The following is a 26,233-nucleotide window of genomic DNA, read 5'->3' as shown; positions in this document are numbered from 1 at the left end:
AAGATGGTGTCTGTCCGGTTTCTACAGCTAAAGTTACTATTTTCTCTTTGTAATCAATAATTGTTTTGTGGGGATAAACTTTGAGACTGTGCAAACATCCTATTTCTCAACATATTTTCACCCAACAAATTTTATCATTCCTCAATGAATATTGCCTGCAAAAACTATTAGTGTGGCATTTGGCTAATGGTGATCTTTTCTCCATCATTACTTGTACATTTATTAATTAGAATTCTTCTATAAAGAAGAGCTGCTCCTCCCTGTATTTATCTATCTATCCAATTTACTTATATCAGTATGGACTCACATATATGTATTATATTCTCTGTATTATAATTCCTGATTATTTTTTTTGTTCCAAGTGTCCCAGATTTGGCCATTAGGAGCTCCTTCAAGTTGGCTCCTGTGCTCTTTTGACATGCATTATTTTTTGAGTTACATCCATTTTTTGAGTACTTTCTTACTTTCTGGCACCACCAGAAGGTCCAGATTTATCTTGTATTTTCCCTGAACCAGCCCTAGAATAAAGCTTTTCTCCAAGGAGCCCTTTCATTAAAGAATGATATTTAGAAACAAGATCTGAGCACAAGATGTGCTCAATGTTACCAGTGTCATTGCTTCTGAGGCCCTCTCAGATGACAGAGCTAAGAAATATATGTCTGTATACTCATACATGTACGTACACATGTTTATTTTATGCCTACCTATCTGCATATTTATGTATACATATGTGAGAGTGCGTGCAAATTTATACTGACACTTTAGATTCTAATCAAACACCATAGGGCTCATTCTAGATTTCTCTTTCCTTATTTGTATCTCTTTCCTCCAATAGGGAGAGACCTGGCTGTCATTATCCATAATGTATTTATTTATTTGCTCATTCTTGGTATATATATAAAGCTGTTTCAGAATTGCTAACTCATTCCCTTGCAAAAAAATAAAATTACTAACTACAGTACAATATTTTTACACAATTCTTTCTGGTTTTAGTTTTATGTTGTTGCTTCTGGCAGGGTCCCTCCTAGAGGAGCTCCTGGCTCAGGGATGGGGTCTCAGGCCTCTGTGTTACTGTGACATGAAGAGCTGGAGGGGATCGAGAAAACCAGCTTTTCTCGCAGTCCTACTGCCCACCTCTACAGCCGCTTCACCCGCCTGGACAAAGGAGAGAATGGGATGCTTAGCTGGGAAAATTTCCTGCGGATTCCAGAACTTGCCATCAACCAACAGGGGAACTGGATCGTCAGTGCTTTTTTTCCAGATGGGGAGGACCGGGTGAACTTCTGTGGATTCATAAGAACCTTGGTTCATTTCCGAACAAATGATGATGACGACAAGAGCAAGGGTGGGAATGGAGTAGAACCACTGAACAGCCAAAGCAACAAACTGCACTTTGCTTTTCGACAATATGATTTGTATGAAGATGCCAAGATCTCCCACGGTGAGCTGTTACAGGTGCTACTCATGATAGAGTGACTATCTCTGGGATGTTGTCTCCCCAGGAGCTTTTCAGAAACTAACACTTGTCTCAGGAAAAGGTGACCATATCTTGGTCCCCTACACTCCACTCTGTCATCGAAGGACTGTTGATTGAGATGCTCTTCTGGAAGGGTGAGAGGTGTTGAGCCAAGTGTTCCAGATGGCTTGCCCAGGTCACTCTGCCTCCCGCCTGTGATTCTCCAGGGACATACCAACATGGCTACTCTTGTTAGTGCAGTTACGATTTTTCAGAAAATAGCAATATTCTTGGAGGTTTTCTTAGTTTGGGGGCACCATTGCCACCAGAATGGCTACCCTGACAATATGTTTGGGAAGTTTCTCATCTCTTTTTGAACAAAGAGGCTGGGCACCCTATTAAGCTTCCTGCATTTGCACCTCCACACCATCATTTGTGTCTCCATGTTATGTGCACTGGAATGCTTTTCACTTCGCATTTCCAAGCAGAGAGATTACTGTGAAGGGAATGCCTAATTGATCCTGTCTGAGATTTAAAGATTGTCCTCAGTATCTCGAAGGTTTTTATACTTGGCAAATGATTATGCTGGAAGCAATAGTCAGCTCCTAATGGAGGTCCAAAGCATTGAATGTATTGTGGCATTAGCTGCCTGGTGACAGTGGCTTCCTAGCTCCTTGTGTAGACCACTGTTAATCCCTTAGCAACGTGAAATCTGTCATTGATGGCACAACCTGAGGTAGAATGATAGGCCTTTGAGCAAGCCAGAGCAGCTTCTTTGCCAGAGTCAGCTTAGTTTAGACCTATTGAATCAGGCTGTTGTCATCCGAACGTCTGTGTAAGTCTCTTCGTTCATAAATCTGCCCTCGGCTGACTTTCTCTGACTCATTGCTTCCTTGCTTCCTTCTTAGGAGGGAAAATGTACACACAATTCTTTAGGAAGGGAATGGCTAAAGAATACCACTTCAAAGGATGGGGAGTGGCCAGGTGGGATGACTCAAGTATAGATGGATGAAGAATTGTTTTTAAAGTATCATTCTGACTTTGTGATCAAGTGATACAATACAGGAATTGTATAAAAGGGTAGAATGTTCTGATACTTTTTTCCAAAGTTATTAAACTAAGATTAGCTATTTTCTTCCTCACCTCTCTCAGGGTGGTTGTTACTTGTTTGTGATACAGTTAGGTTGATGTGGTACTGTTTGCTTTCCACTCGTGGTCCTCCTCACATTCTGGTTGCTCTTAGTTATTTCCTTAGGCGGGGATATGTGAAACAGTACCTGGGCTCTACGGGTCCGAGCTACACAAAAATATCCTCAGAGAAACGCCAGTCCCCCAGGCCCCTCTCCGTCTTTCCCACTCCCTTATTCTCTCTAACCCACTGCCACCTGCCTGCTGCAGGTAAACCGACCTCATTCATTTCTGCTCTATCCTTCCTATATGTTCAGTTTTGCTATAATGCTTATTTTGGAAAGTCAGGTTTGGTCCGATGTGATTGATATCTCAGGAGAATGATTTGAGCATAACGCGGCTTTCACGTTTGCTTATGTGCGATTTCATATGTGACATACTCGAGGCGAACACAGCAACTGCACCCAGCTGAACTGAGCCGTGTGAGAGTATACAAAACACACTCGCGCCTCAAACATCTACTGGCTACCTCAGTTTCCCCCGTGTGTGAGGAGCCCATCCACACCTGGTGTGACAGCCTTCCCTCCGATTTCAGATAACCCTCCTTCCAGCCCTTCCCAGAAACTCACACACTGCGGCCTGCCCAATCCCACTCCACAGCCAACTGCAGGGCTTTTTCTAGGTCAAATGCCAATTTCCTGTAGTATTTATGTATTTCTTAACCATTTATTATGTGTAAAACTGTGCTACTTTTTTTTATTAGGTTCCTATTTGTGTGTGTGTGTGTGTGTGTGTGTGTGTGTGTGTGTGTGTGTGTGTGTGAAGGAAGATTTTTTTTTTTTTTTTTTTTTGAGACAGAGTCTCGCTTTGTTGTCCAGGCTAGAGTGAGTGCCGTAGCGTCAGCCTAGCTCACAGCAACCTCAAACTCCTGGGCTCGAGCGATCCTTCTGCCTCAGCCTCCCGAGTAGCTGGGACTACAGGCATGCGCCACCATGCCCGGCTAATTTTTTATATATATATATCAGTTGGCCAATTAATTTCTTTCTATTTATAGTAGAGATGGGGTCTCGCTCTTGCTCAGGCTGGTTTTGAACTCCTGACCTTGAGCAATCCGCCCGCCTCGGCCTCCCAAGAGCTAGGATTACAGGCGTGAGCCACCGCGCCCGGCCCAGGAAGATGTTTTTGAGCATGTGCCTTTAACTCCATTTTCTCCATAAGCCTTTGGTTCGTATTGTGCAATTTTGCATAGCACGGAGATTTTTAGGGATGCATATGTTGTGTTATAGCAGAATTGACTCTGTTATGCAAATAAGCAGATACTTGCGTATTTTCTTACATAGTCCTGGATTGCTTGTGATGGGGATACATTCTGAGAAATGCATCGTTGTGCAAACATCGTGGAATATACTTACACAAACATGGGTGGTAGAGCTTACTACACCTCCAGGCTGTATGGTATAGCCTATTGCTCCTAGGCTACACACCTGTACAGCAGGTGACTGTACTAAATACCGTAGGCAATTATAACACAATGGTAAGTATTTATGTATCTAAACATATTTAAACACAGAAAAGATACAGTAAGAATATGCTATTATAATCTTATGGCACCACCATAGTATATGTAGTCTGTCATTGACAGAAATGTCATTATGCCATGTGTGACTGTACACCCTTCTTTCTAACATGAAGGGTAGCACACTATAGACACTCTTTTGGGCTTTGCCTTTTTCACTTAGAGTATATCCTGGAAATCTCTCCTTATTAGTTCATAAAGATCTTCCTCATTCTTTCACAGCTGCACAGTACACCATTGTGTGGATGTCCTGTAGTTTACGCCATCACTCTCCTATGTATAGCCATTTTGGTTATTTCCAACGTCTTGTAATTGTAAACGATGCTGCAATGAATAAGCCTTTTGTATTATTGGAGGTGTGTCTTTAGTAGGATTGCTGGGGCAAAGGTTAAGTGTGCATGTAGTTTGGTTAGATATTGCCAGATTCCCCTCCACCTAGGCTGAACCAAGATTGAATTTCCACCAGCTATGTATGAGAGTGCCTGTTTCCTCACAGTTTCCCTAACAGAATACATTGTCATATTGTTTAATTTTTGCCAATCTAATAGGTGATAAATTTTATCTCAGTGTTTTTTACATTTCTACTTATGAGTGAGTTGCACCAATTGTTCTTAAGTTTAAGAAACATTTTTTGTATTTTTTCTGAATTGTCTATTCACATCTTTACCCCTTTTTTTCTTCAAGGTTTTCTTTGCCCCTCAACTTTTAAGAGGTATTTATCCACTAGTGATAGTAGCCCTTTTTCTGCTGCACATGTATTTTTTTATCCCAGTTTTTTGGTTGTCTTTTGACTTTGTGTATGGTGTTTGAGCATGCAAAAATATCTACTGTTTAAATTTATAAATCTTTTCTTTTATTGCCTCTGTATTTAGAAAGCCTTTTTTCTAGACTGAGGTCAAAAGATAATTCACCCATATTTGTAGTGGTATGATTCTGTTTTTTATGTTTGGGTCTCTGATCCATTTGGAGTTTTTACTATTGTGTATGGTGGTATGAATCTAATTAAATGGCTTTCAACCAGGGGTGATTTTGTCCACTCAGGAAATATTGGCAGTGTCTGGGGACATTTTGGGTTGTCACAAGTTGGGGGGAAGGAGTGCTACTGGCATCTAGTGGGTAGAGGCTAAGGATTCTGGTACATATTGCACCATGTTCTGGATGGTCCCCACAGCAAACAGTCATCTAGCACAAAATGTCAATAGTGCTAAGGTTGAGAAACTCTGATCAAATTTATTTTTTCCAACTGGCTACCCACTTGTTCTGGCATCATTAAAAACACTCCATCTTTTGTCTCAATGATTTGTGATGTCACCTTTATCATGTATGTTTGCATATGTACTCTGGGCTATTTCTGGACTTTGCATTCTATTCTACTGGTATTTTTACCTATTCATGTGCTAGTACCACACTGCTAATTATAGCAGCTTTAAAGACATTTTAATGTCTGGTAGGGCTAGTCGCCCCTCATAGGTTTCCTTATTCAGTGCTTTCCTGGCTCTTCTTGTATATTTGATTTTCCATAAGAATTTTATTATCGGTGGGTCTAACTCCATAAAAGAAAGCTTATTGGTATTTTTATTGAGATTGTGTTAAATTTATAAATTAACTTAGAGAGAACTAATTTGTTTATAATGGTGAATCATTCTATCCAAGAAAAGGAGATATATTTCCATTTGAGCAAGTCTAATTTTGTGTCTTTAGGGAGTGCTTTAAAGTTTTTCTCATATAGGTTTTATGCATTTCTGGTAAATTAATTCCTAAGTATTTAATTATCTTTGTTATTGCTGTAAATGGGGTTTTCTCTAACATTAGGTTTTCTATTTGGCTATCATTTGTGTAAACGAAGGATATTGATTGTTGTATGTTTATATCCTGCTACCTCACTGAATTCTTCTATTGCTTGAGTTAGTTTTATCATTGATTCTTGAGGTTTTTCCTGGTATACTATCATATCATCTTCAGATTGGTATAGTTTTACTTCTTCTTTACCAATCTTATGACTCAAATTGATTTATCTTGTCTTATTGTACCAATTAACACTTCTAGTGCAATACTAAATAGTAGGAAAGATAGTGAGTATTCTTGCCTGATTTTAGTAGAAATGTCTCTAGTGCTCCCCCATTAAGTAAGATACTTTTGTACTAAGGTATATATATATTTTATCATGTTAATGAAGTGTTACTCAATTCCTATTTTGTTGAATCTTTTTATGAAAATAGATATTGAATTTTGTTTAAGGCTTTGCCAGCATTCATGGAGATAATCATATGGGGTTTCTCCCCTTAGATCTATTAATATGTTGTATGATACTACTAGACTTGCTAATATTGAACCAACTTTCCAGTCCTGGAATAAATCCCACTTAGTCACGGTATATTAATTTCTTAATGTGGTATTATATTCTGTTTGCTAATGTTGAACTTAGTATTTTTGAATGAATAATCACGAATGATATTGGTCTGTAGTTTTCCTTTATTTTTTATGGGCTGTCTTTATCAGATTTAGGTATCAATGTTATACTTGCTTCGTATAAGAAATAGGGAAGTTTTACTTCTTTTCAATGCTGTGCAACAATTTATAGAGCATTGAGAGTATCTGGACTTAGAAGGTTTAGTAGAATTCCTCTGGGAAATCATCTGAGCCTGGTGCTTTTCAGTGGTCTGGTTCCTTAATAACTTCTGGTTATTCTATGGAAATCAGTCTATTAATATTTAAGCTTACTAACTCTAATGGGGTCAATTCTGGCAACCTTCATTCTTCTCGGAAGTTGTCCATGTCATCAAGGTTTTCAAATTTACTTGCATAGACGTCCGCCAATTAGTCTTTTATAATTTTTAAAATTTCTTTTGTTTCAGTGGTAGTTTTCCTGTCATTGCTTATTTTGCTTATTTGTGCTTTCTCCTTCTTTTTCTTGGTCATGTTTTTTCAAACAACCAGGATTTTAATTGATTAATTACATCTACTATTTTATATTCTCTTTGTCATTAATTCCTACTTTTATCTTATTATTTCCTTCCTTGCACTTTCTTTTGTTGTTTTCTGGTTTTCTGAAAATTAATTTATTTTTATTTTATGAATTTTACTGATAAAATGTTTAGTGCTGCATATTTTTCTGATTGCTGCTTTAATGTATTCTATAGAGTCTGTTACATAGTGTTTTCATTGTCACTATTTTTGAGAAATTGTATAATTTCAAAGGAAGTTTGTATACTTCCTTTCACCTAAAAATCATTTAATATAAAGTATTAAAATTTTCAGATGGAAAGGGCTTTCTGATTTTTGTTATTAATCTTGAGTTTAAGTGTTGTTTGTAATATTTCTACTTTATGGAACATATGGTATTTTGTGATCTAATTTATAATCAATTTTTGTGGATGTTCCATGGGTTTGTTAGAAGGTATATTTTCTCTTATCAGGATTTGGAGTTCTACTGACAATGTTATTTAGGTCTTCTATCTCCTTACTTACTTTTTATCTACTTGATCTGTCTTGTATTGAGAGTGGTAAATTAAAGTTTCCTATTACTAGTGTATTTCTATATTTACTTATATCTCTGCAGTTTTTACATCATAAAGGTAGTTGCTGTGTCGTTGCATAAATATTTATAAGTGTTATATTTTACTTGTGAATTATGGCTTTTAGCATTAAAAGTGTTCTTCTTTGTCAAATTTAATGCTTCGGGGCATGAATTCTACTTTGTCCAATATTAGGATCACCATCACTGCTTTCTTATTGTTTCTCTTTCCATGTTATACCTTTGTCCATCCCTTTACACAGTCTTTATGAATCACTTTGTTTTAGGTGTATCTCATATATGCATATAGTTGAGTCTTGCTTTGTGAGCCAAATGGAAAGTTCTTTTTCTTTTAACAGGTAAGGTAAGCCTATTCACATATATTGATATGAATGAACTCTGATATATTTTATAATTATGTGTACTTTGTTATATTTTTTATATTTCTTTCTCCTATAAGATGTGTCTTCTTTGTTTTTCAAATATAAAATCTTTCCTTGGTATTTAGAAATATTTGTATTTTTTTCTAGTAGTTATCTTTGTACCTATACCATTTTAATGGACTTGGTCTCCTGTTTTGAGCTTTTATTAATCTGGTTCATCGGTTCTTATTGGTATCCTTTCACAGCCACCTGTTGCCTAGGTAATAATCAATGAACTTAATTCTATTTTCTTCTCTACCTCTCCCTCTCATTTTTTGGTCACATCAATCTCAGTTGTCACAACGTTTAATAGTTGTACATTAGTTTTCCATCCTCATCCCCACCATAGTTTTAGATCTACATTTACATGTATTAAAATGTATGCTATCCATCCTTTTGCTGACATTTTCCCAGTTATCCCTTGGTTGAATGAAGCTTGTCCTCTGGTAGATTCCTCACAAGGGACTCATGGGTACAAAATTCTCTAAGCTCCTTTATGTTGAAAACTGCTTTTCTATAGCCTTGATACTTGAAGAACAGATTGGCCAGATATAAAATCCTTGCTTCATTGATATTTTACAGTCACTCTATGTGGATCTGCTAATCTATCTTATTCATTTTTGTGGCATTGGTGTGTTTCACAACCATCTTCAGTTTATCAAAGTCCAGATACTTTCGTGTAGTTATTTGTTCTGGTGGTGAGGCGGGAGATTTGTGTCCTCCAGTTTTTTGGTTTTGTTTTGTCTTGTAGCGAAGGGTCTTAGGATTTCCCTTTCTGCTTCTTTTCTTCTTCACCCCTAATTGCCACAGGGAATATGTCTCTTCCATTTTGCCTTTTGTTTCCCCCAGAAGCTTTGCATATGAAAGACTGCTCCTGCAAACTATGCATACTTTTAAGTCCTTTTTCTGTAGCTTCTGTCTATCTGGACAATTTTGTAGTATTTTTAGACTTAGGGTAGATAATTTTTCAGGTGGCAGTTTTAGTTAAACCTTAGGACCCATTGCTAGTTCCCCTCTTCCATGTGGTTTTTCTGAATTTGCCTTCTCTCACCTTGTATGCTGAAACTTGGTGTTTTCTCTCTTTTTACTTAACAGTGAATTTGATGTTTGGGCATTCTCTGTCTTCAAGTTATGCTTATAGTGTGTTTTTTGTGTAGTTCTATTTTTCCCTTGTAGTTCTGTATCATTTTTGGAGGAAATACTGGGAGATGGGGACCTAGGGTTTCATCACTGTCTTCAGCTACCTGAAAGTCTCAGTGTATATTCTGATCCACAAAAAGCAAATCTATTCAAGTGCCTCAACAAGCAGCTTTCCAGCCATCAGCACTGTAAATCTAACAGCTTTTGAGCATATAAAATGATTTCTTCTTACCAACAAAGACTGCATGGGCCACCTCTAATTGTTAGTAGCAAGAGAGAAAACACGTGGTTGGATGTGTAGGGAACAAGGTACCTGTTCCAGCTCTGGCAAAGGCTCCTTATTTTGATACTCATTTGCCATTCCCAATTTGACCACAGCCTAGGCAAGGAAGAAAAATTCCTTAGGAGTTCGACCTGGAGGCAAATGAGTTTCAGTGACTGAGTTTTTATTTAATACACAAACACACCCTACTGGGGCACCCTTTCCTCTGCCTACCTTTCCCCAAATAACCAGTATCCTGCCACTTAACAAGTTAATTTGCAGCCCAGAGTTCAATCATGTGGACAGAAGTTGATCCCAGGCAATTTCTCTTTCATGTTGCACTTGGGAACATTTTTACTATAAACTTTTTATAGTTGGCTCATAGCCAGTCCCAAATAACTCGTTAGGTCCTTTTCCACTCTAAAGTTGTGTTTTCTGTGGTGTATTAAATAAAAGCTTGAGATGTTATGTGAAAATGTGGATTTGGTAAACTTTGTTTCAATCTCTTCTCTATAGCTCAGGTCCACAGTAGCCTTATGTCCCAAAGAAATGATCTAAAATTAATTTCCCAAAGGGTAAATATCTGGTAGGGCTGATCTCTCTTCTAATAGAAGACAAACACATAGTCTCTGGCTATAGAATTTAAGAATCCAGTAGCAAGATGGAAGAGAAACTCTTTTTGTAGGGAAGCCTTTCCCTGAAGTCACCTCCTTTCCCACCCTTGATGAGGGAGGACTTCCAAATAGGTTTTAATTAGGGACATCCCTTGAATTTTCAGCTAAGAGAGAGTTTTAAGCTAAATTGGCTTATCCAGTTTTCTGTAAGTTCTCCCTGGACAACTTTTGGCATAAATTAAATGTTAAGAAACCAAGCATCTCCTCTTCTCACCTGTAATAATAGGAGGTATGAGGTTACCTTGGAGCCATCATCAGATGTCACCAGACAGATGACACTGTGTCCCTTGAAATTTTAACATAATCCACAGCACCCTTAGGAGTTCACTCTAGTGCCCTAAGGCACCTCAGCACACAGTTTGGAACCACAGATATATAGCCTTCCTGCTTTTTTTCCTATGCTTGTATGTATATACACATACATATATACTCATAGACATTTTTGTGATCATAATATACACAATTTTATAAACTATTTAAAAATCTCTGATGATAAAGCATACATTTTCCATGTCATTAAATATTCTTCTCTAACATTACTTTTGATATTGTGCATGTATCAGGATTCATGAAACTAAGCTCCTATCATTTGAATATTTAGAATATTTGTGATTATTTTTCTTATAAGCAGTGCTTTGATGAACATCCTAGTGAATAAATTTTTGTATACACTGATTATTGCCCTGGAGTCAATTCCTAGATATAGAATTACTGAATCAAATGGTATGAATATTTAGAGTTTTTCCTGTAGAAAGGGTATAATGATTTATATTTCCTCCAGTCTTATATGTGAGTGTATGTTACAGGCTTTTCATTTGATGATAAGAATTTCATTATAAGTTATTATGAATATAGATTCAGATATTTAGGTATTTGGGGCACTGTGGTAGGCACTTTCACACACACACACATAATTTAATCTTATTTATATAACATCATATTAAATCTCCTTAACAACCTTGTAAACTTGAAATTATTATCCCCATTTTACAGATAAAGAAGCTGGGAATAAGAAAGATACAATCACATTTTCCAAATCACACAATCAAAAATTTAAACCCAGTTTGACCTATGATCTTATCACTATATCACAGATACCTCAGGGACTTGATTGGCAAATAATAATAATGTCTAATATTTATGAAGTGCTTATTATGCATCAGGTACTGTTTACATGTATTAACACATTTAATCCTCGTGCCAAGAGCCTATGAAGTACTATCTACTCTTATCCCTGAGACACTGAAGTGATTATCTTGTCCAGGGTCACATAGCTAGTAAGTGATAGAGCTGGTATTCAAAGCCAGGCAGTTTGGCGTCATAGTTCATGCCATTAATGACCAAGGTACAGTGTAATATCCTGCAGAGCTGTGGAAGACTGTATATCAGAATCTCACTATGAATGCTTTTTTTTTTTTTTTTTTTTTTTTTTGAGACAGAGTCTCACTTTGTTGCCCAGGCTAGAGTGAGTGCCGTGGCGTCAGCCTAGCTCACAGCAACCTCAATCTCCTGGGCTCAGTGATCCTACTGCCTCAGCCTCCCGAGTAGCTGGGACTACAGGCATGCGCCACCATGCCCGGCTAATTTTTTGTATATATATTTTTAGTTGGTCAATTAATTTCTTTCTATTTTTGGTAGAGACGGGGTCTTGCTCAGGCTGGTTTCGAACTCCTGACCTTGAGCGATCCGCCCGCCTCGGCCTCCCAAAGTGCTAGGATTACAGGCGTGAGCCACCGCGCCCGGCCTGAATGCTTTTTTAATAGAATAAAAACACAACTTCATTGGGTCTCACAGATGAAAGAAGGAGAGTTTTCTGTCTAACAAAATATCCTTCCAGCAATTTGGCTGCAAAATTCCTGTCCCTATACCTGCAGCCATTTCTCTTTGAGCAGTATATAGCCTTGTAAGCTTAGTGCATAGAACCATGTTCTATCTAAGTCTTAGGGATATACCTTGAATGAGAATCTTCTAATGAACTTGGTGACCCAAACTCTTGAACAAATCAAACAGTTAAAATTTCCCCAAGTTACTTAGAAATACTAAGTATTATCATTTGAGGTGGGCAAACTTTCTGAAGTTTACCTAAGTGTAATCTAGAGTCCTCTCTTATTGATGTTTGTTGAATAAATGAAGTCTCCTCATTGCTATTCATTATTTTAAGCCTTTTATTATAGTCTTACTTTGGTATTTAGACATTATTAAAAATTATGCAGATTATGAGAAAGGGTTATATTTTTATGTCATTTCTGTAAATGCTTAAAATTTTTCTCTCTTATCTCCCCCCTAAGAAAACCAACTTAATGAGCCACAAAACATGTTATAATGAATGGGAAAAATATTTTTAGCATTTTTATGCACAAAATGCCTCATTAAAAGCAAACGCTCCAACAAGCAGATTTGAGCTGCCTAAGAACTTATGTCGAGTAGGGGCCTTTATGACAAATCACTAGCATGTGTAACTGCTCTATCTGAAGGACTAGAAAGCCAGAAGAGGCACTTATCTCCTTTCCTTACCCTTGGGCTGCATTGCAGCAATCTGGTGAGCGCAACATGGAATGCAGTGTGCATCTGATGAGCACTGCACAAGTGGGAAAATGTTTCTAGATTGTCCAGTATCGAGCAAGGTCTTATCTGGATGTATTTCATATTATTATCATGTGGATTCACTTAGATGAAGTCTGTTTCCTGCTGGATGTTTGGCATCGTGTGGCCCAAGTATTTTGCATCTATCTTGCATGTTGTAAAAGCCATGAAGGTGCAGCGTCTAGAGTCACATGTGCAAATTTCATTTCTAATAAAAACCTCAACTCATACCCACACTGTTGTAACCTCTATAGACTTTGAGTCTCAAACCAGAACGACAAGAGAGCAGGAGTGCAGACAGTCAGGCAGGTAGTGTGAGCCAATCTGGTCCCCAAAACTGTCGTCTCTCACTTCAATAATGCCCTACTCAGAGTCACAAAGTGTGCTCACTTGTCCCCGCCGAGGCCCCAGAAGGCATACGTGGGGTGCTGTGTTTGTAGCAGCTGCTGACAGCGTTTCAGGTGTTCTGAGCCAGGTCAGTTTCTTCATCTGGGATCCACACTTGGGGACTCAGGCTGAGTTACAGCCACATCCACCTGGGTGGGGCTGAGAGCACTAGCAGTGATGATGTCACTGTGGTAATAGTTACCCGGGGCAACTGGCCTCCTTTAGAAAATGGGAAAGCATGAAATGATGACATGATTCGTCTTCATATGGTAATTTTTCTCATCACTTAAGTTCTTTCCCAGCTCACGCCACTGAGTCAGCCATGCTATCACTTGACTAGTCATAATTACAGTGGCACTTGTGGTTAACATTTATTGACGTCTTACACTGGGCTAAGCTCTTTACATGCCTCATCTCATTTAATCCTCAAGCCCTACAAACTAGATGCTATCATTATCCCCATATGACAGATGAGGGAACTGAGGGCAAAGAAGGTAAATAACTTACCCGAAATCCTTCAGCTTGTGAGCAGAAGAACTGGGATTGGAAGTAATTTTTTTTTTCTGATTTTAGAGTCTGCAGCTATTATTGCTTTACTGTATTGTGCAACCACTTAACTAAAAATATATACCTATAGCCCTACTCTACTCCAAAAAAGAGGCATTTCTTTCAGCAATGAAGGGAAAAATTGGTTTGTTCCCAAATGCCCACGAGTTGCTGTCTCAGCCAGTGCAGCCTCCCGCACTGGCCCGCAGGAAACTGACTCTCAAGAAGACAAACTCCTGTTTCCCAACAAGCAAGCACGGGGCTGCCGGTGGCGACCAAGCTTACCGTTAGAAAGTGACGGTCCTTAACCTCACGCCTCCTCTGGCTGTGAGCTGGAGGGTAGGCGGGCAGTGGGGGAGCAGCGGTGGCAACGGGGACAGCTGCTCTCTGCTCTCGACGATCGCTCCGGCTCCGGTGTTCTGAGGGCAGAAAAAGCAATAATACTGAAATAGACTTGGCATTTTCAATTTTTCTTTCCCCCTTGGAAGTATTAGCAAACGGCTGTAAAAAAAAACAACAAAAATAGTGCGTTTTTGTTACCCTAGCTAATTTGTATACCAAATCAGATGTTTAGAATGGTTCCCAACTAAACTTTCACTTACTATTAATATGAAATTGGATACATGCATTTCATTGGGTCCATCTCATAATCTTTGTACAAGAGGGCTCACTCTTGCATGCAATGTGCCTTGTTTCAAAACAACAACAACAACAAAAGTTGAGAACAATAATGGAAGATTTGCTGCCATAAGACTCGAGTGGAAAGTAGGCACGGACACAGCAGAGCTGCCTGGTCCACCCGCTGGGCGCTGGAGCCAGCTCACATTGGCTCAGGGGAGCTGATTGCTACGTATTCAGGAATTTGTGCGAGTCAGTTTTGCAACTTGTTGGTACCTGGAAGTAGGCCATGTTGGGAGTATTTACTTCACGTTTGTCGAGTGACTGAAAGTCTGATCTTTTCAAATTAGAATGCATTCCATATCCCTATTTCAAATGGGCTGTATTGTGGATGCCCTCCCTGCCAGGGCTTCTCTCGGTCCTGTGGCTTATTGTGACTGGCCTCCCTAATGCTGGCCCCATTCTTCTTTGCTTTATTCAACGTGCTGCCCCCAAACTAGGAACTGAGCACTCTCGAGCTATCCGATTTCTATCCATGTCTGATTTGGCTGTCTGTGGGCCTCGCTGCCTGAACTGCTGACTCAGTGTCTGTGTCAGAAAAATGTGACAGTATTTCTCATCTTCCTTTGCTTAGGATTCTTTCAACAGATGTTGGCTCCCGTATGCAACCAGAGAAAACTCCTCAAAACCATATAGGCAGTCTTTGCTAAACTGCCTCCAAAGTCAATGTTTATCGGGAAGACTTTTTGAGATAATTTTCTTCTGTATTAAAGTGCCCACCTCCAGTGCCACCCTCATTTTTCTCTGCAAGCAAACAGTGGGCTTTTCTAAATGGGTAGCTCAAGGAAAAGCTTTTACATTCTTAAATTTATGAAGAAGAGTAGAATACAGGTGTTCCTGGTTAGGGAGAAGTGGAAGAAGGGGAGGAGTTGGAAGGGAGACATCAACTCAATTTCCCATTCAATTGCTTCTTCCCTCCCACACTATCTTAAATTGATCTCTTTTCTTGCCCTGGGCTGGGAGTAGGCAGGCTAGATTAATGGCTTGCTAATAATACCTCTTTCTGGTGGTGAGGTAGGGAGAACATTGGTCTACTAGAGCCTGAAACTGCAGTAGAATCTTAGTTCTTATTTCCTTAGAGCAATGAAACTTGCACCTCAGCCCGAAACTTGAAAGGAAAGGAAATATAAAATATAATTATCCCTTTATAGTCACTTATTAATCTCTCTGTTTTATGAACATAAATAATGGCGTCACTTAAAGCGATTACTGGCTCTGAGCATTAAAGAATTGCTAAGAAAAAGGGAAAAAAGTAATAAGATTCTAAATTACTTGAAATTGATTTAGATGCTGCTTCCTCCAAGGAGCCTTCCCTGAAGCTCCATGGCATGATTTGGTACCTCTCCTCTCGGCCCCCATATCACTGTATTGAAATTACCTGGTTCCTTGTCTGTCTCCTTCACTAGACTAGGGATTCCTTGCAGGCAGGGACCATACTTTATTGCTCCTTGAATCCTAGGTTCTAGCACAATGGAGGCAGCTAATTTCTAGGTTCTAATCTCAGTCCCCCAGCTCCCTCCTTATAATCTCATCTCCAAAAGGAGCACAGAGCTGCTGCCACTGCAGCCTCATTTGTCTGTGCTCCATTATCCACTCCCTCCTGGTGGAAGCCAGGCGGTTCCAGCTGTCCAAATAGAGAACCTACAGGGGTGCTCACTGTGGCATTTGCTGAGCAAGGGTTGCCTGATAAGCCTATATTATTCACGGCCACCAGATGGCAGAAGTGGATTATACTGATGAATATACACTGCTAAGCTACCGTGTTTCTTGGACAAGGTTAAAAAAAAAAGTCACTGTCTAATTTTAATTCTACACTGCATGTTTTTAATTCTATGATGCCTATAATTCTTGTTTATGGCTCTCTGCAGTGCTATTAAAACTACTACACCCAAGATTTGCTATTGAGCCGACCACAAAACAAGCCAGTCTGTGGAGGGCAAGATGCAGCTCCGCGTTCTTCCTTCCAACCCCCGGAGGAGAAGGTTCAGAGAAAACTGATATTGCTGTTCCTCAGTTCTGCCTTAAGTCCAAACCTGACAAAAGCAGTGAAATGTGATAGCTTACGAGCAGCTCAGTGTTATCTGGTGGAATCCGTAAAAATTTAATCAGGGATGACTTATTAATAATAATAAAGGGATAAAAATAATTCAGCCTAAAGGGCTAATGTTACTCAGATTCTCTAATGATGGGATCCGAGAAAGTATTTAGTACAAACAATCAGATTCCTCTGTCGTCACCCTGTGCTCTCAATGTTCAGCCAGTTTTCAGCAGAATTTGATTCAATTCCACAAACATTCATTCAGGACCTACTATATGTTGGGTTCATGCTAAATGCTTTGAGTAAACTAAGTTAATAAGATATTACCCTTGCCCTTGAGTAGCTCATAGAGTAATAGCAGAAGACAGGCCTGTAGTGGTTGGTTATGATCTAAGGTTATAAGTGGCAGGATGGAGGATGCATGGGACATTATGGGAAGGGTGCCTAATCTAGGCTGCAGAGGAATGGCAAGAGTAGGAAGGAAGATTTCCAGAGATGGCTTATAGTAAAAATTTGTTAAAGAAGAACTTTTTAGCCAACTATAAAATTAAAGTGAATGGTAAGTATGCCAGAGCTACTTCTAGAAGATACTGACCATCACTCTTTATTATAAGTGTCACAGTATCTGCCACTAATAACTAAGGGAAAATTTTAGGAACAATTGCTTTAGGGATATTAGTAGGTTAGCTCTTTCATTAAAAGGAAAAAAAGATGAGGATGGGGAAAAGGCAGAAGTTATACAAATGTGGAAGAAAATAAGATGAAAATAATAGTTATCATCATTTCATTTCTCCATCTTGATAGTGATGTTAAAATATTTTATTTGAATTTTAATACTTTTGCAAAATACCATTCCTTAAAAGAGTAATAGTGACTCTGAAACAAAGACATGGAATATATAGACACCAGCTATATCCATAGCAGGAATCTAAAGGCCAAAAAAGCTGGCATGCCAACTTCTAATACCCGATTTAGGGGGCTCTCAAAGCGTAATGCTGATTTTTAATCCCCTTGTCCTAATTAGAATGGATTTAAGGCACTGAAAAGTAACCAGCATAAGACAAGGCTGTACGTCTGCTGTCATTGCTATGTGCCTGTCTTCAGCTTCCTCAGGACTGTGAGAGAAATGGAAATATCAATATTTATTTCCATGGGACGCAGTGTATGGCAAGGAAAAGAGCTCTGGCTGGGGGTTCGGAGACCCAGGTCTGGGTCTTGGTACTGTGCTTTTCCTGCTGTGTGTGACCCTGAGCAAGTTTCCTCACCTCGCTAGGCCTCCACGTGCCCCCCCTGTACAATGGAGGCATCGAGCCAGCTCACTGGCTCTCAACAGAAGCAGAAGAGCCCTCGAGGGGCTTGTTCTGGTTGTCAGAATGATTGAGTGGGAGCCGAGCATGCCAGCTATCCCATAATGCACAGGCTGGGCAATGAAAAAGCATCCCAGTTCCCACACAATATTCAAATGTCCCATCAGAACCTCTCATCGGGGAAAAGCCTATTTCTGAGTCAAACCCAATTCTCTTTTAATTATAATCCAAAGTACACTTTTGCTCATATCTATTAATAATATATGCCGAATGTACCAGTTTTTATGGTTGTGTCCTCCTACCCTACAGGGCTCCTTTGTTTCTCTATACTTTCTGCTCAGAATGGTTTCTGACTGTCTTTACTTAATCCAGACCCACTTTTGATAGGCACAAACATCTGATTGCTTCATTTTGTCTTCTAGTGTCATAGAGCCCAGACATTTGCATATCGAAATACATATTATCATAAATAATTTTCCTTTTATTTAATAATTTCTCTTCATTGTCATATTTAGACCATGATGCTGTTTTTGCTTATGTGTATAGGTAGGTTATATTACCCACAGATTTCATTTCCAGGTAGAAAGGGAGCAGTTCAAAGTACTTGCTATAACAGGGGGATGCGTTGGGACTGATGGGACAGAGAACCATTGGACAGGACAACCTCTGAGGTCTCTCCTGACAATGCCCCTAGCCTGGGATCAGTCACCTCTGCGCAGGGCCTGCAGGCTCTGCCGGGCGTGGCGGTGCAGCTCCTCCACGCAGGGTGGCCTCGTGGCTGGGAGGAAGATGTTTCGCTGCTGGTGCCACGGCGCGCGGTAGTACACGCTCAGCTTACTCTCGATGTCCAGGTTGGAGACGGCTGCAAGACAAAGAGGGAAACAGGGCCATTGTCCATCAGTGGCTTTAAGCTCTGCAATTTGGCAGACTCTGGGGTGGGGAGGGGGATGAGAGTGGATTCTGGGTGGAGTAGAAGTCCAGATTGCTGTGTTCACTTTAAGAACTAACTCAAGGCTGGAGAAAGGTTTGGAATTTCCCATACCGATAGGGACAACCCTTGCCTCTGACCCCAGGACACCAACCATCTGCCTGTGACCAGCTAACTTCCTCTCTGCACCTTCAGTCCTTGTCCTCTAGCACAGTGACAAATCATTGGCCAACCTGCTTGGGGGTGGGGATGGGGGTCCTGCCTCCCAAGAATGCAGAGGAAAGCTTCAGAGATGAGTCGAAAGGTTACTGCAGCTCCCGCCTTCTGGCTGCAGGGCCTGGGGCTGAAGTTCTGCACACGCCTGAACTTTGGCCCATACCTTGCCCTGCCCTCTGTCCCTTGTGGCCTCCGGCCCCGAGGTCTCCTTATACTGCCCTTCGCTTTCCAGCTCCATTGCCTGCCATCTTTGAAAGCTTTGCTCAGTTTCCCTGGTTTCACCCAGGGTGAGCACAAGCATTAAAAAAACTGTCACGGGGGTTATGGGTATTCAGAAAGGGAAACCGCGGATGACAGTTCTTGCAACTCATCCACGAGATCAAGGAAGGAAGGCTTCCTTCCCCCGCAAAACAGCATTTAACCCACTTTCGTCTTCACATACACATGGAGCCTAGGACGGAACTCCCCGTGAGTTGAAGAGAAATTCTGCTGTCAGCAGGCGTCAGGAACCAGGAAGGTCTGGCTAGCAAGTGGCTGCCCAGAGGAACTCATGAGCACCTGGGCAGCCAGTTGGCCTCAAGAACTGTGAGAACCGGCCCAGCCCCCTTTTCCCTCCAGATCCACTACCCAAACCTAGACCCAGACTCCAGTCCTGGGCCCGCCCCACTCCACCCACCTCCCAGCCTCACCTCCCTGCCGCTTTTCCTCTTCTTCCCAGTGTGTGATTTGGGGGCGCTCTGCCCAAGTGTTTAATCCCTGTGCCCTAAACAGGCTTTTGATTCCTTTTTTTTTTAAGTCTGGACTACCCTTTCACTTTGAGAAGCTCTGCATAGAACAAGATGCTCTGCAGATAAAGCAGAAAGGAAATGGAAAAGAAGGGAGGATATTTTCATAGAAGGGGAATAAAAGAAAGAAAACTGGGAAAAATACCACCTTTTGATAATTAATTAATTATCAAATTAATTAATTAATTAATAATTAATAAGTACTGCACTATGGGTTACTTTTGGTTTTGCTTTCAAATGCAGTCTTCAGTAGTGTTTTTTTTCTAGAATAATGCAATGTAACCATAAGAATCACCAATAGAAACAAAGACACATTTCTAAAGATGTGAAAAAATATCACATAGACAGGGTCAAGGGGAAAACGCTATACTTCTAAAACAGTGATGTCTGATAGAACTTTCTGTGATGATGAAATTCTCACAGCTATACTGCACAATATGCCTCTCACTACATTGGCTATCAAGCACTTGAAATGTGGCTGGCAAGCGAGGAACTGAATTTGTAACATTATTTAATTTTAATTAATTTAAATTTAAATAGCCATCTGTGGCTATTATATTGAACAATATAGCTCTAGAATAACCATAAATAGTCTATTATATTCTCTCACCTTCAGCCACAGAGTAGATTATTCTTTTTGGCCTAGGTTTATTCTCCCTTGGTGTTTAATCTCCAAGAAGAATTCAAGATCACAGATTAGAGACTGCAAGATTATCTCCCTGAGTAGAGGAGGGTATTTGGGGAGGGGGAGAGTGTTCTATGTAGCCAAGGAATAAAGGCAGCAATTTTTCTTTGTCATGTTGCTCTATAACCTCAGCTCTCTTCTTGGAAGCCAGTGCTTGGCGAACCAGTGGGGAGTCACTGAGTCCCAGGGACAAGAAAGCCTGGGAGGAATTGGTAAGGGAGAAGCCGGCCTCTTCAGACCTTAGTTGAAGAGTGGGAGGCCTTGGTGTAGAAAGGGAGGGCCAGGTCCAGATCAGAGCTTTCCTTCTCACTTGTGGAAGGGAGGGGGCATTCTGAAGACAGAGGCTTTATTCAGCCCCTCTTTAGAGGAATGTTCTGCTTCAGTGATGAGGACTGACTGAAAAATCAGCCTCTCCCTGGAGGCAGAGGTCAACTCCTGCCCAACAGAGCAGAGGTCATTACCAAACCTAACATAGATGGCCTTGAATTCATGTGCTGGTGACAGCTGGGATGGGAGACAGAACAGAAAGCTTGCCTGTGGAAAGAAGGGGCCAGAAGTTCAATGGGGAGTCCCAGAAGTACATGCTTTCTGGGCACCACTTCCCCTAGGCTCATCTCTTTAGGAAGTTGGGAGCCCAGATGTGGGCTGGGCCCAGGTGACTCAGGTAAAACGGAAGACTCTTACACCCCTCCTTCCCTCAGCGCTGCCGACTGGGAGCTCGGGGTGTTAACTTTTGACAGCCCCTCAGAAACCAGGTCAAGTGGCCACAGCTCCTCAACCTCTGTGTGAGGAAGAGCTTAGCCCGTGCCATTTATCTTAGTGTTGGTCTGAAGAAAAAGCACATCAGAAGTGCTTGTCAAAAATGCAGCTTCCTGGGCTCCAACCTAGATTCTCTAAACCAGAATTTCCAACAGAGAGGCCTGGTAATTGATATATTTGAAAAGTGCCCCAACAGTTATTTTTCTTATCATCATGCAAGTTTGAGAAACACACAGTGTTTTCTGAGGCCCCAAACACCAAAAACATTATAGTCCCCACTCTTCCATCTCTACCCTTCTGCAGTGGGTAATCCCAAATTTCAGAATAAATTAACATATCATAAGATAATATAAAGATGTTTAGCAAAATTCTCTTTGCTCATTATTAAATATCAAGTGACTTGAAAAAAGCATTTTTTGGCGCCCACACTTTGCCGATGCCCTAACCACATCCACGCTGTGCCTACCGGGCAAGCCAGCACTGACTCTCTGAGCTGCTGAACTCTGCCTGCTGCTCAGGACTGCAGATTCACAGACGCAAAGACTAACCCGTAAGTTCCAGCAAGGGCAGCCAAGTCGTGGGTCCTGGGACCAGCCCTTGCAATGACAACCTTCAGGGTTAGGGATCCTTACTTTTCCCCACCCTAAATCTTTTTCTTTCTCCACTGGGAAGCTCTATTGGATTTCTGCCACACATTAGCAGGTGAACATTTCATTCATCAGTTGCCATGGTGGTGTTGATCCCTTAGACAGGGGAGAAAAGGGAAGAAAAACTCTTTAATGCCTTTGCTCCCAGTGACATCTTTGGGCACAGAACATTAACTAGTATTATGTGTCCACTGGAGGCAAACAGACAGGCACTAATGGAGATCTTCCAGGGAAAATTATCCCATTTTCTTTCTTTAAAAAAATCTATTCCTCTTCCTAAGTAACAGTTCCACCAAAGTTGAATCCATTCATTCATGAGCTCGCTGCACCACTGCCAGTGCAAGGCTGCCCGTGTCTTGCACCCTTTCCTCCCTTTTTAACAATCTCACCATGGCTGAGCCATGCGAGATACAGGCTTAGTGCCCCCAGGAATGTTTGTTCCTCTGTTTATTTGGATACACCCAGGAGCCCCTCTGTAGTAGGCAGAATTCCAGGATGGCCCCCAAGATTCCTGCCCCCTTATGTACATACCCTGTATAATCCCCTGCCCATTAGTGCGGGCACAACCTATGACTTATGTAGCATCACATGGTAAAAGGATTGTATGATCCCTACTCAGTTGGCTTTGAGTTAATGAAAAGGGGAGAATTATCCTGAGTGAGTCTGGCCTAATCAGGTGAGCCCTTAAACAAGATGAGAGGCAGCACAGAGGTTCTCTTGTTGGTCTTAAAGAGGCACAGCTGCCATGTTGTAAAGAAGGACATGTGACAGGAGTGGTGGACAGCCTCTAGGAGCTGAGGGCCTCACTCCTACAACCTCAAGGAACTGAATTCTGCCAACAATGGATGAGCTTGAAAAAGGATGGGAACAAGTCTAGGTGACACCTCGATTTCAGACCCGTGGGACCCTGAGCAGAGAACCCAGTTAACTCATACCCAGACTCCTGAGCAACAGAAATGGCAAGATAATAAATGGATATTGTTTTAAGCTGTTCAATTTGCAGTGATTTGTGATACAATACTAGAAATAATAATATAATAATAATAGAAAACGAATGCACCCTCCCACTATTTTTTCCACTTTCCTAGAGTCAGTCACTTGCCTTGTCTTGTCATCTCCCCTTTGTTACTGCTTTCCAAGGAATGGGCAGATAATGGCAAGGGTTACAATGAGAAATAGGGTTATATTCTCATTTTTATCCTCCACAACAGGAAAAAGTTTATTTGGATGTATCAATTCTCTCGTCTAAGGCTATAAGCTCTTGTGGGAAGCTCCAACCATATGCCAAGCTCTAAGCCAGGTGCATCATGGTACCCTCACATAACTCAAAGAGGAAAGTATTGCCCCTGTTTTATAGATAAGAAAACAGAAGCTCAGAGAAAGTAAGTAAATTTACAAAGTCAGGCACCTGGTAAGTAGAAAGCTCTGGGATTAAAAACCTTCTCTGTTTGGCTTCTAAGCTGTTGCTCTTTCCCAATCCAACACTGAGCTATGTTTGCCTAAGCTAAGGGTGATTGCCAGGGAGGGAGAATGGGCTGTCTGCCACAGAAAAGTATCTAGTGCTTTTCAAAATCAGAAGAAAGGATGTAGAACTTCTGCTGGCTGGATCATCGACAGCATTGGGTGTAACCAAGAACTGAGTGACTCGGCCAGAAAATGCCTAGCAGGAGGCTGGGAAGATTTGTTATATTCCAGAAAGACAATTAGCACAGCAAACAGATACCACAAAACCAAACGGCTGAAGGAAAATGCCATCATAGGAAATGTCCACAGGGCAATGAAAACTCTTTATAGACTGATCTTAGTTCATTCCCCTGTCGAACCCTGGAGATAATGGAATTGTCTAGATCTTGATTCATAGTGACGTATTGGAAGCATGGATACGGTCAATGAGCTGACTTACACGTTGACGAAAACTAACATCTCTCAGAAGGACCAGGCCAATTTCTAAGAGTGGGAGGAGACTTGATCTTAGGAACCATCAGAAAAGGGTAAGAATCAGAGGCATAGTCTTGCCCTCAGCCTCCCCAGCCCCCAGCCCGCAGCCTCCGTACCCTCCCAAGGCTGGTACTTATTTGATCCGATCTTTCCTGGCCTCCTGAGCATCTCACTGTCTTAGAGCTTTATCACCCTGGGAGGAATGCAAAATGCTTATTCTTGGCCTCCCTTCCTAGAAAGCCTCCCTACCTCAAGTCCCCACCCCTGCCACTGTCTTCCTCCTTCTTCCTTCTCCCAGACTCTTAAGAATTTAAAAGGGGGAGGTGACAGCTGAGATCAAAGTTTGAATGCTATGGGTGGTGAAAATTTCATAAAAATGTGCAAGTGACTCAGAAGTAGAATTTTTACCCTTTCAAGGGAGGGAAGGAATTTTTAAAAATATTCTTAGAGTGCCTGCAGACACACATACCCACATGCACCTTGCTAACTTTCTTCCTGCCCTTCTACCTTCATGCCCACCTCGTCACACCCCTTTTTGGCCAGGAACACACACCTCTACAAACCATCCATTCGGATCCCCTGTGACAGAAAGCAGCAAGGAGTGCGTTAGCACATTCATCCATTAATAAGCCTCTCAAATAGCGTCACAGGAGCCAGTTTGCTCCCTGGGTCCCTGTTCCACTGAAGCCAATTGTCAACAGCCATAAGCTTGGTAAGCAAAGTGGACATCTACTCGGGGTGTCTGTGGCTGCTGCCTGAGTCCTCAGATCTGTTGGGAGGTTAGGGAGGGGATTTACCAAGGGAAACCATTCATTCCCAGCTGCCCTTCCTTCTTTGACAACTAGCCCCTTGCCCACTCCACTCAGCATGTTACAGGAGGGAGTGGGGCAGGATACAGGGACAGCAAGGACCACTAAGTCTCCTGCCACCTGCAGAGCAGCCCAAAGCCCAAAGCCCAAAGTCAAAGCCTGCCTCCCAGAGCCTGTCCCTGCTGGGCTTCCTTTTCTGTAGAACCACAATAATTCAGATTTGTTCCCAACTATGGACAAAGCATCTAATGTAGTCCTCTCAGCATCAGAAAGATCTAGGTGTTCTAACAAATTCCAGCATCTTAAAACATGCCAGCACTTACAGAATAGGTAAGCATATTTATTTATACACTAAATAGCTCTGTATTTATTTATACACTGAAAGCATCCAGAATGATTTTTCTCATAGAAATGTTTTCCCAGCTTCCAGAACAAAACAATGCTTCATACTAGGAGGACTGTTTAATTATTACTGTTACTGTTATTGTTTTAATGTCCAATATCCTGTGGAAAGACCACCAGAGACCTGGGTTCTTTTTGCAGTTCTGCAACCAACGTGACCTTGTACAAATTATTGAACCTTCCTAGGACCCAAGTTCCCCATCTTTACAAGTGAGGGGTTTGAACTTTCTGATCTCTGAGTCTTGTCCTTTCCTGTCCTCCATTTGATGCCAGTCATCAAAATCCGCCCAGAAAGACTCTGTATTCAAGATATACCAAGACATGCTGGTGGAAAGACCTGGGCTCTAGGTGGGAAGGTTGGAGTTAATCACAGGAGAAGTGTGATCTGGAGCAAGTCATGGGGCTCTTTGGGCCTCTCAACCCTCCTCTGTGAAATGGGACTCAAAGAGCCTTCATGGAGTGGTTCTGAGGCTCCATTGAAATGACAAAGTCCTTGGCATGTCACTGCTTAATAAATATTAGTTCCCGTTTGTGGACCAGGAACAAAAAGGCCACGAGGCCAGAATCAGGGTCTGAGTTCACAGGAGCAAAGTGTGGAGCTCTCCAAGTTTCTTTCTTCTTTACTTCTCCTATCTTGTTGTCCAGGGAAGTATATATAAAATGAAGCCACTAAAGATCACCCTTTGGGGGTCTCATGTTCTGGAAACTGGAAAGAAGGCTGCCCATAACTGGGAAACCTGTGACTTCTCTGACAGATTCAAAGTCCCCAGTCTCTCATTATCTGTTGGCTCAGGCAGCATTTAGCATAATGATTTGGACATCCTAACTCTCCAAGTCACTGTCAGAGTTGCAGTACTATACATTCTCCTTAGAACCAATTTGTAATTGACTTGTTTCTCTTTAGGTCATTCTGCTGCCATGTTCTACACCATGCACTTCCTCCAGAACGTAAGCATGTGGTCATCTGTCACAGCTCAGCTATCGTTTTAAGAAAATTCCTTTAAGCATCTAGTAGAGTCATTGGAGGAATCTCAGAAATTATGGAGTTCTGTGTTTTTTCAAAATGTAGAGCATGACCCATTAGTGGATTGTGAAATCCATTCAGTAGGTCAAGACTAGCATTTTTAAAAACAACAAAAATAGAATAGAGTTGACTAGAAAATACCCAAGTGCACTGCATGTAGTAACTATCATTTTGTGAAGCTATTGTTTCTGTCACATATGTGCATGTGCATGAGTGTGTATGTGTGTTTGTAAAAATCTGTTTCTTACTCTAGGTAGCAGTCAACACATTGTGAAAGCCACTGTTTGGGCCAACCCGTCTCATGTGCTGATGAGAAAACCAGGGTTCAA

At 41.1% G+C, this 26,233-nt stretch overlaps 1 protein-coding gene across 2 annotated transcripts in view; it reads right to left on the bottom strand.

Annotated features, from left to right (window-relative positions):
- The window catches only part of NHS (NHS actin remodeling regulator), a 335,839-nt gene that overhangs the window by 28,307 nt on the left and 281,299 nt on the right, over positions 1–26,233 (bottom strand). For both annotated transcript variants that reach the window (XM_012784713.2, XM_075999581.1), the window contains 2 exons: positions 18,421–18,573; positions 13,974–14,107 (listed from right to left, as the gene is read on the bottom strand). In XM_012784713.2, coding sequence (XP_012640167.2) covers positions 13,974–14,107; positions 18,421–18,573 — 287 coding nt within the window. The remainder of the gene's footprint in view (positions 1–13,973; positions 14,108–18,420; positions 18,574–26,233) is intronic.

This window comes from Microcebus murinus, chromosome X (assembly GCF_040939455.1).
Source record: "Microcebus murinus isolate Inina chromosome X, M.murinus_Inina_mat1.0, whole genome shotgun sequence".
NCBI classification, from domain to species: domain Eukaryota; kingdom Metazoa; phylum Chordata; class Mammalia; order Primates; family Cheirogaleidae; genus Microcebus; species Microcebus murinus.
This window is presented reverse-complemented; position numbering and strand designations above follow the sequence as displayed.